General features: G+C 44.7%; 4 protein-coding genes across 4 annotated transcripts; 3 read left to right on the top strand and 1 right to left on the bottom strand.

Moving 5' to 3' along the window:
- Positions 1–132: 132 nt before the first annotated feature.
- Positions 133–627, top strand: SCP_0704110 (hypothetical protein; the record flags this gene model as incomplete). The annotated part of the gene is made up of 1 exon (XM_027760337.1): positions 133–627. One exon carries the CDS (start codon positions 133–135, stop codon positions 625–627), a length of 495 nt encoding a protein of 164 aa, XP_027616138.1.
- A 7682-nt stretch (positions 628–8309) lies between these two features.
- On the top strand, positions 8310–13997 carry SCP_0704100 (histidine kinase; the record flags this gene model as incomplete). The annotated part of the gene is made up of 20 exons (XM_027760336.1): positions 8310–8466; positions 8518–9380; positions 9435–9533; positions 9596–10678; positions 10726–10747; positions 10802–10884; positions 10935–10983; positions 11031–11068; positions 11121–11291; positions 11346–11533; positions 11583–11895; positions 11950–12034; positions 12085–12112; positions 12163–12241; positions 12292–12321; positions 12377–12587; positions 12636–12839; positions 12903–13414; positions 13467–13606; positions 13661–13997. 20 exons carry the CDS (start codon positions 8310–8312, stop codon positions 13995–13997), a joined length of 4692 nt encoding a protein of 1563 aa, XP_027616137.1.
- A 466-nt stretch (positions 13998–14463) lies between these two features.
- On the bottom strand, positions 14464–15730 carry SCP_0704090 (hypothetical protein; the record flags this gene model as incomplete). Its single annotated transcript, XM_027760335.1, has 6 exons — positions 14464–14492; positions 14555–14668; positions 14806–15210; positions 15266–15340; positions 15473–15591; positions 15645–15730. The coding sequence occupies 6 exons, from the start codon at positions 15728–15730 to the stop codon at positions 14464–14466; spliced, it is 828 nt and encodes a 275-aa protein (XP_027616136.1).
- A 489-nt stretch (positions 15731–16219) lies between these two features.
- Positions 16220–17586, top strand: SCP_0704080 (hypothetical protein; the record flags this gene model as incomplete). Its single annotated transcript, XM_027760334.1, has 8 exons — positions 16220–16304; positions 16351–16466; positions 16516–16727; positions 16778–16962; positions 17019–17199; positions 17256–17338; positions 17391–17462; positions 17516–17586. 8 exons carry the CDS (start codon positions 16220–16222, stop codon positions 17584–17586), a joined length of 1005 nt encoding a protein of 334 aa, XP_027616135.1.
- Between the last annotated feature and the right edge of the window lie 182 nt (positions 17587–17768).

The following is a 17768-nucleotide window of genomic DNA, read 5'->3' as shown; positions in this document are numbered from 1 at the left end:
ATGGCTGACCTTTGCAAAAGGACAGACCAGGTATGTTTCCATGTTTCTAATAGTGAATATGTTTGTCAAGTAAGCAACATTTCATTTGATATTGTGATGACAGACTCTACCCTGCATTCGCCAACACCTCACATGACCCCCCAAGCAGATACTATGTCGCAATTGACTCTGAGTGTGGATGAGATGATGGACATGGATAATTGGAAGCAGTTCCAGTTGAGAGGAAGCAGAGATGACAGGGGGAGCATTGTGTATAGAGGTTTGTATGCAGATGCCAATGAAGATGGTCAGTTGAAGGAGGAGTTTCTGGATGATGACTCAGACAGAGGTGAGACATTTCTAGTAAATCGCGATCACACTGATAGCCCACCTCTGTCCAATGATGAATCAAAGGAGAGTGATAAATTGGACAATACCAAGGAGGAACATAAGGAGACAATTCACCAGTCACTGAGCTATGCGCCTGTGTCAGATGTCGAGGAGGATATCAAGGAGGATGTCGAGGAGGATGTCGAGGAGGAGGGCAAGGCCGAGGCCAAGGATGAGGATGAGGATGAGGCAAGTGTTCCTGCTCTGCCCTCACGTGTTTTCAAAGCCACCCATTTGTCGGAGTCATATGCAGGCTGAAAGGATGTGCATCTGCTGCTAAAATGGATGTCCCTCGATGCTGAAGCAGTCGACTCATACGTGATCCTGCAGTGTCTATCATTGCTGCTGTTCATGAACATGAGAACAGCTTACTCATCTCCAATCCAACTATATCTCCTTCTGCTCGCACTCCTAAGCATCAATGTCACAAGGTCTTCCAGATGGCATAGAAGTCTGTGGGGTTGCTGACAGGTGAACATGGCCCACTCGACAATGGTGTGTTGTTGAATTTTTGGCAGTGCATTTTCATTCTTATGACATTAGCCTCTGAAATGTTACAAGCCTCTGGTGACCTGCATGTGGGCTCTCAGCTGTCAAGCCCAGTGCCTGTTGTCTCAAATGTCATCTCCAATTCTGATATGGTGTGTTTTCTCTCTTTAACATATGCATCTTGCTAATACCATGCACCTAGTATTGCTTTCTCTGCCAACAAGGCAGAGACTTGGTCAACTGTGACCGTCCAAACTGCAGCAGAGCTGTTTGCTTGCATTGTATTCCAGATCTCCGACAGTGAAATATGACTGAGCAGATGCAGTTTGAATATCTGGCCTGCACCATAAAGTGTGACAGAGGTGCAATGCAGGTATACCATGTAGGTTTAATATAAATTCTTTACTCACACAAAAGCTGATATTTGAGGGATATCAGGGCCTGTATAGTGTCCCATCCACTGAAAAATCTTGGGTACCATTGATGAAGGGACTTTGGATTGTCAGCAAGCCTGAGATAGCACTGACTGCAAGGTTGTATACCTCCTCTTTGGTTTGGGTTCATCTGCACCTGTGCTCACTGCCTGTGCATGGTACCATCACCAATCTTGTGGAGGAGTACCTTCGAGCCTATTACATTGACCACAATGAGTTCCTAAATTGGCTGAATGTTGTCTTTGACTTGGAAGGTTCAGAGGCAACAGAAGGTCATCATCTTCATATGCTCAACATAGTGTCAAAAATTTGATCATATGTATTTAGATTAAATTCAGTGACTCTGAATCATTTGATATGAAGGATATTGGTCTCAGAATGTGACAGCAAAGGACTGTCCAACTACTACTACACAAACCCTGAAGGTGGTCTGACCTGGCTCATTATAGCTGATGGCATCACATGTGATGAAACCTGTACATATACACTTGGTGAAGGCCCCAGCTTTAAAACTCCTATGTGTGAAGAGAATTTTGCCCTTTCTGATCAAAACAAATAGAAGATGCTACTTGGCTGAAGCCAAAGTGTGGAGAATCCTATATAGGATACAAATTTCAAGAATCTCGGCCGAGACTATTATTTTCAAAAACCCTATATAGGGCATCCTCGGCCAATGTCATAGTTCAGAAGACCATATATAGAATAGAAATTCTACTACCTTTGGCCAAGGCCAACATTTCTGCAAGAACTATATAGTGTATATTCAGCCAAGGCCAAAATTCAGATCTCTCTATATAGGTTGAAATTTGATGACTCCTGGCTGAGGCCACCATTTCCACAAGAACTATATAGGATATCTGTAGCCAAGGCCAAATTTCAGACAATCCTATATAGAATGCAAATTTCTTGAACCTTGGCCACAGGCATTATTTCCACAAAAATCTATATAGGGTACCCTTGGCCACAGCCAAATTTCAGGAAATGCTATATAGGATCAAAATTTCATGTGTCTTGGCCGAGTGGAACATTTACACAAAGATTCTATATAGGTCCACTTGGCCAAGCCCAACTGTCTGCAAACTCTATATAGGATTGGAATTTTATGACTCTTGGCCAATGGCACTATTTCAGCTACAATCTATATAGAGAAATGATGGCTGACCCCAAAATGCCCCAAAAGTAGACATAAATGAACTTGAGCCTGATCTATATACTTTCTTACATAGTAAATTGAGTTTAAGTAGTAAAGATTTTATGAGCTTTCCTTGGTTGTTATGCTTTTCTTCACCTTAGTTCTTAGAATTCAATGTTTTCTACTTCTTATCTAAGTTGTTAAGCTCATAAAATAATTTTATTCAGCTAAACTCACTATAAATTTGTATTGAGCCTAGCACAATATAAACTTATAGTGAGCCCAGCTTTATATATACATATATTAGTGACATTATTTAGTTTAGTTGTTCAAATTTAATGTTTATTACTTCTTATATAAGTTGCTAAGCTTATAAATTAATTTTATTATCTTAAACTCACTATAACTTTATATTGAGCCTAGCACTATATAAACTGATAGTACATGACTCCTCACATTATTGTGGTGTAGATAAGTACTACTTGTGCAGAGCTTTTGGGGAATGTCACACTCTCTTATATTAAATGTCAATAAACAAGTTTTGCATAATGAAGGTTGCTAGTTCTTTTCACCTCCTGCCAGGCCCTGATGAATAGGACATATCAGTAGCCTTGAATTTGATCAGGCTTCTGCCCGAAAATGAAGGGTATGATTATATTCTCTTTATCACTGATCACATTCACTCTGATGTGTGCATTCTGTCAAATTGCACGAACATTACTGCCTTAGGGCTCTTTGTATTATTCTTTAATCAGTGAGACTATGTCAACGGCATGTTATTCAACATCATCTCTGATTATGACAAATTGTTCACTTCCTGCATCTGGACCAAGGTGCATAAGCTCACTGGGTAAAAACTGAAGCTATCTACTTATCATTATCATATCAACAGTCTTAGTGAATATACAAACAAAACTGTTAATCAGGCTTTACGCTATCATATCCATTGAACCCAGTGTGACTGGGTTCTGTGTGCTATTTTACAAACACTTTGACATAATGAATTTGCTTAACAGATTTACTGATTTCTCTAATTTCTAACTTAAGACTTGAGTGATCTCCCTGCCTCATTATCCTGTCATATCAAATGCACTCTCTGACATCTTTTCAGAATCACTTGTGCACCTTGCTATCAACATAATGGTATCCATTGAGCTTGACATGGGTGAGGCATGAGATAATATGATGCAGGGCAAAATATGTTAGGTGCGCTTCACCAATGTCACATGTGGGCCCAATAATATTTTTACAGTGAGCAACAAGATTTGACTCTTTATCTTCCATCACTAAACTACCTTCAAAAAGAAGAGATTCTATCAGGCAGCAAAGTTCTCACAGTGAGACAGTCCCTTCACAGTGACAGTTACATGCCCTGAAACTTCAAACTGTACTCTGCTGCTTCCTAACAGTCTCCACACTTTCTTCACCTTCCACGCATCTGAACTGAAGTGACATAAATATAATGATCCCCTCTTATTCTCCAGCAGCAAACTTAAACATCCAGGCCCTGTACTCTCTGCAGAAGATTTGAAAGAATGCACAGTCAACAAGATCCTCGACTCCTACTTGGCTGTAAATGGCAATTCCTTATTAGATGAGCTGAGTATGACTCCAAAGACAATTATTGGCTACTATGTCATGACTGCAAAGACTGCACAGCATTGGATGTTTAGTTGACTTAGAGTGGTAATGGTCTCACTCAATAGCTTTTTCTCACAGGGTTTTGATGCACCAATTTGCAGGCTGTTCCCTTGGTGCTACAAAGTACTTTCTCTTACTTTCCTTTTTATCTTATTCCTTGCTCACATTCATTCTCTTTACCTCACCCCATGCTCCTTCTTTAATTACACAGAGGATGTAAGGATGTAAGCCTGCTGCTTATGACACATGGTTACTCATCATATTGTACCTTATTTGTACTACATTGAAGCCACATTGACTTTATCCTGTGGATCTTTCATCATTATCTGCTCTCACTCTCTTATTATTTCTTATACCTAAATCTAGCCATCTCCTTCTACCTTGCTTATTTAATACATGCTCATCTAGTTCAGTTTAGTGTGATCCTCATCTCTGAGTTTTCACTGTCTGGTCACAACTCTGGGCAGTGTTTCAATTTGTCAGCTAATCTAACTCTAATTAAATAAAAATTAATGAGATATCACACTGTCTTTAGAAGTTGTACAACCACTATTAATAAGTTTTGTCACTGTTTTCTTTTCAGACAGATGTACTAAAGGTGGATAGAGTTCAAAATATGTGATCATATTACAAAATACACCACATTTAGAATCTTTCATGTGATGTCTAGTTGGACACAGTATGAATATTTGCTAAACTTGAGAAGATTTAAGTATCTCAAAAATTAGTAAATTACTGTAGTTTAGCCCAGCTCAACAGAAATAACTATTAGCCTTGTGAATAGTGCAGATGCTAATAAATTTATACAAAGTATATTCAGAGCTAATTCCTTTTGAGTGCATAACTATGATTTTTAATTAACTACAATTTCTTCAGCATTCATGCTAAGATCATATCCAGTTACTTCATTTTTAAGACTAATTTACTTTAGCTTATTACTGATGCCATAAGTAGCTCATGTCAGAATTATTATTACAAGAGTGAAGTAATCTTATTTTATTTTCTGGTCTGTAGCAGCTTAATTTTTTCAAAAGTATGAGTCTTGTACATACTATTTAAATTAATGTTCCCTTCTTATTTTCAGCACTCTGTGACAACTGTCTCATATTTTATTGTAATAAAATTCAAATAATAATCAAAGCTTTAGTACCCTGCTAATACTATACTATTTTGACCAACTGTTTACACACTGTGACATGTGACCCTCAGTTTGGCCAGTTCAACAGCTCAGAGATTACTATGACTGGGAACAAATGTCTCTTACTATAAATAATAACACAAATAATTATACATCATTTAAATGAAGTAGCATTGACACTTAAAAGACAATAGAGTAAAGATTATTTTGTAGCAAGAAGCTAGACATCAAAACTGCTCTGAAGTCAATATAAGAGCAAAATCAATAAAAACTCCGAGTCACATGCAAGAAAAATTATAAGTTAGGTTTATCAGAAAATAGTAGGAGCTAGGCCCAATAGAAATAATATAATCCAGATGGACTGAAAAAGATGTCAGGCAAGCTCAATAGAAAAACTTTGAGTTAGGCTCAAAAGAGATGAATTATCTTAGTATAACACTCAAATACTCACAAAGTGAACAAATAAAATCTAAGTATATTTAAATTTAATGAGTCTGGCTCATATAGTTATTAGCTCAATATAAACTTATAGTGAGTGCAGCTTTATATATATACGTCTCAGGGACATGATGTTTATTTTATGCTGATATATTTAGCCAGGAGATCTACTACATTTTACAAAGATTGAGACTAGCTCAACATATTTATCTTGATAATATGATGTTTATTTTATGTGAATATATTTAGCCAAATTATATAATATATTTTATAAAATGAGTTAGTAATTATAGACTCATATTGTCTATCTTAGGAGCTGGGCTCAATAAAAATATATAAGCTCAGCTCAACAGGAATATATAAGCTAAGCTTATCAGAAATATAGGAGTCAAGAAGCTCAGCTCTGATTATATGATTGACTCATGCAATCTAATAACTTGCTGAAAGTAGGCTTCACTCAAACTATCACAAACTGAACAAATAAAATCTACTTATATTTAAATTCAATGCTCATGCTGTTATTTTTATAAGTTTAGCTCATGCTGTTAATTTTAAAGAACTTATTTTCTCTTGTATTTGGTGTTTGATATTAGCCTCTACTAATACATTCTTTAGACATTGAAAATATATCCTAGACTCTTTTACAGTTTTTTGACCAAGCTCAAATTTGTATAAAGTAAATTTCTAATGCTAAACTCAAGCCTAATCATGTGGACCCCTGAATGCCCGACAACCTATATAGACTTTAAACTGCATCTCCCTTGGCTAACTCCCAAATATGCGACTCAGCCTATATAGCCTACTTATCTTGGCCAACACTCGGTTTTATGGAAATTTACACAAAATATTCCACCTTGGTTATATGGACATTTGGGTATATATTGGCTGAATGGACTCAAGTGTAGCCGGATCCGAAGAGTCCACATCAAATTTCTTCTTCCGGTGCCCCCATGCAGACTGGATTGAAGTCGACAACTCTGAGATTTGGAATGCATATGCATGGATCACATACTTACTGCTGTTCGCCTATTTTCCTTGAAAACTCTGGACTACTGTAATGTGTGTTCATATATGTTCTTCTGAGTTGTAATGTAAACTGTTGGCAGGACTGAAGGTTTTTTTGACATTGATGGTACTACTATAACATGTAATAGCGAAATCCTGAGGATACAAGCCAAACGGTATAAGCGCCAATTGGGGCCATTGGATTGACCTTCACAGAATCGATTGTTATGTCCCATTTGACCTGGGTTTATTAGTCTCCCAAAGGCAGTGTAGCTACTCTGCTTCAACCTTCGTACCTCAGGATATCCGTATCTGACATCTGCTTTCCTTAATGGGGGTCTTTCTAAAAGGTCAGTCACTGCCGATTGGCATATCACGTGCAATGGCAAACAAGAAAACGTGTCCGAGTCCCTCCTACAGACGTGTCACACTGCATCTCATGGAGTGGAAAACATGCTTAGTTATGGTATGTGTGTGCCATACATTCTGGTTTGCCTCAGGAATTTTTTCACCAGCTATATTTATTGGGAATAATGTGATACTGTACATAGAAATAAGAATCAATCGGTGGGGTATATTCACCCTCATGCACTACTGTAAGGGTAAAGCCATATGATTGACAGGGCATATATGCCAAGGTGGATGAACCTTATGATCTTGTACAGGTTGCATTGTAACTAATGTTACAGCAGTCAAACGAGAAGAACTGAGGTGTCGAAGCTGCTCATATCATCCACTGACCTCTGACTCCTCGGCGGCAGCATTCAAGTTATACTCACCAGACTTCAGGACATGGTCAGATTATGCTGCCGCAGTGTTTGTTTCCCGCAGTACAAATATGAATGCATGAGTCGATGAGCCAGCAGGTGCATTAATGAAGTTCCAAGGGTGAGCGGCCGCTGAGCGCTGAGCGGGCCCACTGGCAGAGGTCGCAAGCGCCCGTCGGCAATGGAACGGGTTGTAACCGCAGGCTTATTGATTTGAACTGCCGGTGTATCGAATCCATAGTAAATTTCAGGCTCCGTCTAAATTGTCCGACCTCTCTATTAACCCCTCGCGTCAGAAAGCAGACTAGGGTTTATGTACTTACCTTGGTCTCCGATCGAACACACTCTTCCCATGGTCATTGCGCGGCGGCGTGGACTGCTCGGTTTAATTCGGCGCTGATCATGAGCCTAGCTAGTTATAGCAGGCACTGCGAGAACTCTGTGTGCTCGGGCGTCTCCTTGGCCAAGTGAATCGTGTAATATTGTTGTGCGAGAATCAAGAGTACTTATTGTCTGATACCTCCAGAGACTTTGGTCGTCGACACTGCCTCGTCACCCGGCGCCACCGTATCGGCGCGTCATCAATAACTCGACAGCTCGGGACACCTGACGCGGACGCACTAACACCTTCTTCTACATTCTTGGGCGTGTTCGGGATGCCTGAGCTCTTCGCTCATTCAAATATTCAATGTTCTCCAGTGTCCCCGAATTGCTGCTGAATCGCCTCAGCAGTACGACGGGCGGTCGTGGCAGTGAGTGATTGACCATCCCAATCGGGAAGGTAGATAAACGAAAATGACTGAAAAACCCTATTTCTCGTCGTATTGCGTCCGTTCCGCAAGCCCGCTTTAAACGAATTCTGCTGGTATCACCTCATTGTCACCACCAGCTGGTTCATGTCAAGTCCGGATGATGACACCGCGCGTAAGGGACGTGGATTAAACCTCGACCTTTCGACCCTGGCAGAGAGCGCCCCGACGACTTCATATGTCTACCCGGTGCGTTCCTCACTGAGCGGAATACAACCCTCTGCAGGATCTCCTGGTAAGATCGGTGAGCTCCTATATCGCGGTGATCTCTGTGTCGACCAATCTCCGGTATCAGATGAATCAAATAATGCGGTGGTTCCCGAGATAAACGTAACGAAGAGTTCGTCGAGACACGAGACACAGATCAGCGACCGAGAGAGCATACATGAGGACGAAGGCTCGCCTTCAACGCTCTTGTCTCGAGCAGCTCTCGCCTTTCACTTTGAAAGTCTTCAGGGAGACTACCCGCAGCACGGCACACCTAATTTCCGTGATTTCTCCCACGAAGAAGACCCTCTCTTTCCAAGAACGCTTTCGACTATGCCACCCGGTTACATGTCCTCCGTTGACGTGAACTGCGACAAGTTCTTCACGTCTGAGCCCACTGGGGAACCCGTGGGGCTCACAGTCACACAAAGCGACGAAGGTAATTGTCAAGACGATGCATTTAATGCCCGTCATCCTGCACAGTTTTCTGAGGTCGCAGCGGATGCGTTTGCTGAGGTTGCACCGGCCAGCATGTTGTTGCCCACTCTTACGATAGAACGGGACAATGGACGTGTCCCTTTTTTCATCTCCCAATCCGGTATAGTCCACCTTCCCCCGATTGAGGCTACTTCAAGTCCTCCATCCTTGTGCACGCGATCATCAGCTTCATCGAGGGGACGCGCGAGTTCACCCTTGGCAATCGATTCAGGAGACGGATCGTTGCCGCAATACGTTCAACTACTGGACACAGGGCATACACCAGTAGACGTGATCCACCTGCCATCAGCTCAAGGTTCTCCCCAAATGGTCACCACTGGGTCGGGGAGTAGTATGATGAGCTCTGTTTCGGAGGGTCCCCACATTACGTTCAGGTATCAACACATGGAGGACGAGAATGGTCATCACTTGATTGTAGGCCGTGAGGGTAAGCTTACGAAATGCGAAGACGAGGTTTGTTGGTCCTTACAATTCCAGAGAGGTGTGTGGCTCACCCATTCTCGTCAGCCTATTCGAACTCCTGGCGCCGTCCAAGGGTTTGGAATTTTGATTGCTGTGGAAGAAGATGACGACACTGGTTCCTTGGTCGTACGTCAAGTTTCAGAGGTGAATATGTCTCACCTAGTCTTGCTCAATGATCTTTCGATGAACGATGTGCTCGAATGCAGAACTCTACAGAACTACTTGGCCTTTCTCCACAGTATTTGTTCTCACTTGAATGCTTCAGTCAGACCCTTCCAGATCAACAAGTCGATATCCTCTTCGACAACATCCAGTATCTGAGCGATGCTTCATTGACTCCTGAAGAACAGGCAGAAAATCTGCACGTTTTCATGCTCAGTGGCTATGGTGAACCCGAGACTGCGTTATTGGATGATTTGACGAGTGATGTGCAGAGGAGACGAACATGGACTTGCTGGTGTGCTGCTCACCGACCTCAAATGACCGCGTCTGCGAATGTGGCCGGTAACGAGGCGGACGACAGCAGCTTAGGGAACTCATCGATATATCGCAACCTTATCATTCTGGAGTTCGAACTCGATAGAGACACTTTCAACCCTTTGTATCCTCCGATGCTCTCGGAAGGCTCTTCGTTCCAGTCGGGCATCTCTTCTCCGTCCGACGGCTCTACTTCCACCTCCAACAGTTCTGGCCGAACTCTGGTTTCCACAAGCTCGGAAGAGAGAGATCTATCGCCGGGTCTCGTGAATAGCGATCCCTCCCCCAGTGCCAGCATCTCGGGGACGTCACCTACTCCGTCCTCACGAGACGGTATGGGTTTCAGTTTGTCCTCCTCCCTATCCAACGCGGACCATTGGATACCCAGCTCGGAGGATATATTAGAGAGTACGACGAGCCACTCAAGACCTCTCTTGGCATTGGAGCGCCTGCGTAGGACCAGAAGAAGCACCACTGATTCTCCAGCATCTCCGGGGTCATACCTCGAGCGAGGTACTTTCCGCCCTCGGCGCGGCGCTGGAAGACGGCGAGGCGCAGGTGCTGTCGGAATGATGGATGTTTTCGCGGTCATGGCTCAAATCAACGAACAACTAGGTGCAGCACCGGATCTAGATACCTTCTTGAAGGTTGTAGCTGGCGTCGTCAAGGACCTCGCGCAATTTCACCGTGTCTTGGTGTATCAGTTCGATGAGCTTTGGAACGGGAAGGTTGTGGCCGAGCTAGTTGACTGGAATCAGACGAATGATCTTTACAGAGGGTTGCATTTTCCGGCAGCCGATATTCCCCCTCAGGTGAGTACCCACAGTCAACGATTACCTCAGTACTCAGACATCAGCAGGCACGTACTCTGTACGCCCTCAGTGAGTTATCAGATTCGCAGCAGCTATCATGGGTTGTAACCTGCTGGATTTCAGATAAAGTCCGGCTTTTGTACGATCGCGGACAGCCGACTGCCCGTCTTGTGGTCAGAAGCAGGAAGGATCTTGAAACGCCACTGGTATGTCCCATTGGCTATTGGGTCTCGCCGATTTGACAACCGATTGGCAGGATATGACTCATTGTTATCTTCGCGCCATGAGCCCCATTCATCTCAAATGTCAGTCTTGATTTCTCATTCGTTGACTTTGAAATTGATCTCTTTAGATCTCGAGAATATGGGCGTTCGGGCATCCATGTCAGTGGTGCGTGTAGCTCGAATGCACCTGTGTGATATCCACTAAGCCCCTGTTCCAGTCTATCATCGCCTTTGGAACTCTATGGGGACTAGTGGCATGTCACTCGTACGGGCCTCATGGCATGCGTGTATCATTTCCCGTTCGCCAGATGCTCCGTCTGTTGAGCCAGTCCATATCCCGCAATATTGAGCGCCTGAGCTATGCGCAGCGTCTACACATTCGCAAACTGGTATTTTTAGATTTCTCTCTGGATGAAGCTTTCGTTTACGCTCTCGGGTTACAGATTAATACCATGCCTTCAGACCAACATCCATCGGGCTACATTGTCTCAAATGCTGACGATTTGCTAGGGTTGTTTGATGCGGATTACGGTGTCCTCGTCATAGGTGAAGGTGCTAAGATATTGGGACTAAACCAACATGGTCAAGAGATTCTCATAGTGGCAGAGTACCTCCGATTAAAGCAGTTCAAGTGAGTTACTTTCATCCACCGTAGTCAGGATACTGAGATATTCTTTCAGCACGATTCAAGTTTCTCAAGCGGTCACCCAAGATTATCCAGATCTTCACCTCACCACCGGTTTGGAAGTGATCGCGGGCCTTCTGTACGTGCCTCTGTCTGGCGGTGGGAGGGACTTCATTGCCTTTCTGCGGAAGGGCCAGCCGCGCCAGGTGAACTGGGCAGGCAGGCCATTCAAGGAAGGCGAGCAGAAGAATACGCTGGAACCTCGCACTTCGTTCAGGATCTGGTCGGAAACTGTGGCTGGCCGTTGCCGCGCATGGGCCGATGAACATCTTGAGACGGCTGGAGTCTTGGCACTTGTGTATGGCAAGGCAAGATTTACAACTACCTGTCAAGTCGGCTCTATGACGTATTCCTTGTGATAGTTCATCGAAGTATGGAGACAGAAGGAGAGTGCTTTGCAGACCACTAAGCTCACGAACATCCTCCTTTCGAATGCTAGTCACGAGGGTGAGTTCGTACTTGATTTTTCACGGCTGCTTAACTCACGTGTGACATAGTCCGAACACCTCTCAATCATATTATAAAGTATGTGATACTGTGTGAAGGTGTTCCAACCCTTCTCATCTTCTCTCTAGCTATCTAGAGTTAGCGATGAACGGTCCCTTGGATTTTGATACAAGGGAAAATCTCAGCCAGTCTCACGCCGCTTCAAAGGTATGATCATCTCATCTGCCACACTGATCACTACGTTACCATATTTGCAGAGTCTGTTGTTCACGATCAACGACTTGCTGGTACGTCAATCCTCCGCACAAGTCGAATGAATCTCCACTTATCATCCTATGATAGGATCTCACTCGCTTCGAGAGTGGGAACGAAACGTCTTTCAATGAGCTATTTGATCTACATCGTGCTGTAGATGAAGCCACACTTCTCTATAAGAACGAGGCACACAGACGGGGACTTGGCTTTGTGGTGGACCTTGTGGATTCACCTAAGATGGTTCTAGGTGATGCCAGAAAAATCCGGACGGTTGTCGCCAACTTGACAGCGAATGCTTGTGAGCGCAGAGCCCTTCCATTCTAGCGTCAACTCATTTAGCCATCAGTAAAATATACAACACATGGCTCTATCTCTGTCGAATGCCATGTATTTGAGGAGCCCGTTGGACTTAGATCTGATGACAACGTTGCGGTCGAAATTGTCGTGTCAGACACGGGATGTGGCATTCCTAGCGAGAAATTGGAAAGCATATTCAGAGAGTTTGAACAGGTCGAGAGTGCGTCCCCCAAGTCTCCTTCTCAAGGCCTCGGTACGTTTACGACGGCTTGATACCATTCAATAATTTTCTGATGGATCGGTAACCATTCTAAAGGATTGGGCCTTGCCATTGTTGCTCGCATCGTGGAGCAACTGGGAGGACAATTGCGTGTCGACTCGAAAATTGATGAAGGTAGTAGGTTCTCATTCCTGATACCTTTTGCTACGGACATCGACACGGTTGGACTGCCCTCTGTTTCCAACTCTGCTTATTCCTCTTCGCGGTCTTCACTGCAACTGCGATCGCGCAATAATAGTCGAGGATCCGGCGGCGGCCAGATCGACGACTTAGTGGAGGCTCTGTCGACAACCCATATGGATAGTCAAATATCCCGCAATGATGTAGTCAATGCGAGCACCTCCGTGCGTGCCAAGGAGGACAGTGTCGAAAGCATTCCCTCAGCAAGTTTTCCAGAAACGAAGGAAGATAATCGTGGTTCGACTGCTGTGATTCACAGGAAGACGTTGTCGAAAGGATCAACAAACTCTCAGAAGCGTTCACCAGGTGGCCGGCGCAGCATGTCAGACGGTGGTGTTGCGACAAGATTGCGCATACTGATTGTTGAGGTACGCACACCCTGCGAATTGTTCCACATCTAACTGTCTTCATATCCTCCAGGACAACGATATTAATCGTATGATCCTTGCCAAACGCCTAGCTTTAGATGGTCACATGGTCATCAACACCACCAACGGGCAAGAGGGTGTTGAGATGTTGGAAACAGATTGGGAGTTCGATTGCATACTCATGGACATCCAGTACGTGCTTTCGGCCGCATCTGCCATCTCTCTAATGCCAATGGTCTACCACAGGATGCCACTTCTGAATGGCTACGAAGCTACCGAACGCATCCGAATGATGGAGGAAAAGCGGAATGGTGTTCCATATCGACTTTCTCACAAACTCAACGGTCGTATCCCGATCTTTGCGGTATCGGCATCCCTCTATGAGACACGTCGCGAGGAAATGTACAACAGAGGTCTCGACGGGTGGATCCTGAAACCCATCGACTTCAAACGCTTGCGTGTCCTTCTACGCGGCGTCATAGACATCTCCCAGCGGCAGAAAGATGTGTATCATCCAGGATGCAGCTGGGAAACCGGTGGGTGGTTGACAGTGCTCTCAAGTGCTTCGGACGATTCTCTGTAATATTGAATATTTCACCTCACTTCATCTCTACAGTTGCTTTTTATCGTAGAATTCCGCTTGATACCACTTATTGCTCTCACGTGTACGTTCCCTATGTGTATCCGCACGAACTTTGTACCCCTGTAGTGTTACCTGTATTCCCAGAGATACAACATCTTGTAGCCTGTACGCAGAATTACACGCGAACCTGTGTCATCTTCATAATCACATAATCTTGTACTAATCATATAGAATCTCGTTTCATATGGCAATGACTTGAAGACAGAATACCATTAGTAGTGTCGATCGAAAGCAGATGGATTAAGAATATCTAAGTGGTAAGTACACTGTATGACGCAATTACATCAAAGCCGAGGTAAGGTATCGATAGGAATGAGGATACTTGAATCGTGTCGGTCATAACATCTATATTGTATGTCCATGAATGCAAAAACGAGGGAAGCCGATGTCCAGCACACAGTACTTGTCAAACTGCTTGCCGTTGGGGCTTCCACCCTGACAAGGAATGGCGATGGTCAGAATCGCTTCACAGAATGGGTTAACGGCGTACTGCTCACTCTCGACGCAAGCTCTGAATTGGTTATATCGCAAGTATGCCCGTCGTGCTGCCTCCCATAGCGGGTCCGAGTCTATACACATGAGATCGTCCGTGTCTCCATAAATAGGTCTTACTGCAGGAACGAGTTCTCAGTACCCAATGAGGCAACGCAGTACACGCCAGGGTTGCACCAAGATCTACCACCCTGCAGGCTCTCGAATGAAAGACCGCACTGTGTTGTCGCTCGTAACGTGTATGAGAGGTACTCACGTAGTGCGATATTGAACTGAGCCTCCGATTGTTTTGTTGAGTCCAAAGTAAGATCTTGAGACGACCGAGTCTCCGAACGTTTAGTTGAGTTTGTAGTAACGACGTCAGGCGAGTGAGCATGCGATTGTTTTGTTACGTTGGTAGCAAGAACTTGGGACGACCGATCGCCAGTCTGCGACGGGTTTGTTACGTTTGTAGCGAGAACCTGAGATGACGGAGCCTGCGATTGTTTTGTTGCTTTCACAGCGAGAACTTGAGATGACAAAGTCTGTGACTGTTTTGTTGCGTTCGCAGTGAGAGCTTGTGATGACGAAGTCTGCGATTGTTTTGTTTTGTCCGCAGCGAGAACTTGAGATAACGGAGGCTGCGATTGTTTACCCGAGTCCGTAGCAAGAATTCGAGATACTAGTGCCAAATGAGCAACTCCTACAACATAGCGAGGGGCTAAGAATACTCTCACATGCTGGATTGACGTTTAATTCATGATCTGGTGTTTTATTGCGAGAGGATTGTGATATCTCAATGTTCTGCGATACTGCAACAAAATCATCACCATCGAGCCTGAGGATTGAACACAGCCGTTCTCAAGAAGGGACCAATTGATCCAAATTGTTGGTATTGAATCGTACGATCGCGGTCGAGGATAGCAGATTCAAGAGATACTTACCAGATGGCAGCGGAAGTAATGTCCTAGGAAGTGCTGTGTCGATGGCATGAAGTCGCGCTGACGTAGTAGCATCACGGTATGCTAATGGGTTGCTCGTCATCATGTATTGTCGCGTCTCCCTGAATTACGATCACGTTTATAATCTCATGATAAAATGCGAAGATGCACACACAACTGCACCGGACTGAAGGGCACCTTAACATCTCTGGAGTGTGGAGCAAGCAATTCGGTGTTTTCAAGACGCCTGATCCAAGACATATTTCGAGACGTGGAAATCCGGGGTAAGCTAAGATATCGTCGGAATCAAAGTCGTGGCAGTTGCGGTGGGGGCGGAAGTATACGACGGGCATTGTTCAAGTTTACGACTCCTTTTATATCCGATTGAAGATACTTCAGATCGCTATATCACTGGGGAAGCAAGGATCGCGGACAGGAAGGGGTAGGGTTGATTGTCGAGATTTCCTGAGTGGGAACAATTGAGCTGTCAAGGAGCCATCCAGTAAAGCCCCCGCAACTCAAGGAGAAGATAAACCCTTGAATACATGGAAACCGAGATATCGCTTGCTGTTTCTGATGGCTATAACGCTTAGACAAGAGCTTCATAACAAGAAGGTATACTAGAGACAATAGTCGAATCTGGTTAGCCACATCTGGACCTCCTAGCCCTGACGTAAGCAGTTCACGTACGTGACTATCACGTGGACGTGTCGTTCAGAACTTCAAGTCAGAAACGACCACCACGGCGTCATGCAAAATCAAGACCAGGATCAACACGGCTATGCTATTCTGCGTATCAAACGCAAGCGCAACGAGGAACCTCTTGATGCGCTTGGTGAGTCGTTCCGCTTTGGCTTAATCATTATCTTACTGTCATCCAGTTGTCGACGCTCGTCAACGAAGGAAGAAATCTCGTGGTGCTCTCAATGTCTTCCAGTTTGCAGAGACCGTTGAGGAGGGTGCATGGGATGATGCGGATAAGACGAGGGATCTGCAGGTTCGTCAATGCTATTGGCTCTTGTCTCGTAATGTCTAACTCTACCCAGACGCGCGTGTCTAGCCTTGCCCGCGGGGGCTTGCAAAAAAGAAAAAGGGCACCCGAATCTGCTCCAATGTCTGTTTCTGCACCTCCTGGTGGTGTGAAGTCTGCCCCAACCGCCAACGTGAAAGACCCAAGTCGCAGATATACAATTGTTCAGTCCGGTTTACCAACATCTGCATCTGAGCCGGGGTTACATCGTCGTGCACCCACTGCTCCGTGCGTACTCGCTACAATGGATAATTAAGTCTCTTTGACAAGTTTCGCAGGCCAAAGGTATGGTCCAAGAGAGAGTTGGAGGAGATGAAACGCGTGCAGTCTGGGTTCAGGATGTACGATGTTGTCCCTTCATCAACCACGGCCGCGTCTCTCAGATCGGGCGCACTGGACGCTGCACAGGATGTTGACCAGGAGATGGCTAAATTCCTTCCGATGTTGCAGGACTATCTCAAGCGTAGGTTACTTGCTGTCATCTCACAAGAATACAGCCGATACATAACCCGTTGACAGTGACTGAAGGTTCTTCCCATTCCGCCTCACCGTCTGTTCCCGACATGCCGCCCAGTGCGAGCGGTCACCTTGCTATTGATGACGACGGCGACTACGTGTGGGACGTGTTCTATCAGCGTCCTACGACATTCCAAGACCTGTATGGATCTTCCACTAGTATCGGTGGCAACATTGGGACGTTGTAAGCTTAATTCTCAGCTTAATTTGTTTCTCATTCGCTCATTGCACCTTTTGCAGGACCGGTCTGCCTCCTGAGCTGGAAGCATACGATTCTGATTCGGACTCGGAGCACGAAGACGAAGATGACGAAGACTCGAATGGTGAGCTTTCACCTGTCAAATGTTCGTTCCCTTAACACGTTACTTTCTACAGCTGAGGATTGGTATAAGAATGATTATCCGGAGGAAGAGGATGAACAACGGTCTGATGATAGCGGAGGCAGTGGTACGTGATGCGCATCCTCACCTTGTTGATGGTCAGTCTTATACTTCCAATAGACGAATACCACGAGCGCTCGGATTACGAGGACGCCTCATGGACCGGTGAGGGCGACCGTCAATGGCGATGATGGATTTGGATCGTAATAACAAGGACTATTGTATTCCTGGATCATGCAGTGTTCTGATAGCACGTTGAATGTCGTTGTATGTTGGTGTCATAATAACTCTCTCGAACTGGAGGGCATGCATGTCTTCTTCTACGATGTGGCGCGTCGACCTGGAATAAGTCATTTGTCACACAAGTACTGCA

This window comes from Sparassis crispa, assembly GCF_003851025.1.
Source record: "Sparassis crispa DNA, contig_000006F, whole genome shotgun sequence".
In the NCBI taxonomy this organism is placed as follows: Eukaryota; Fungi; Basidiomycota; class Agaricomycetes; order Polyporales; family Sparassidaceae; genus Sparassis; species Sparassis crispa.
This window is presented reverse-complemented; position numbering and strand designations above follow the sequence as displayed.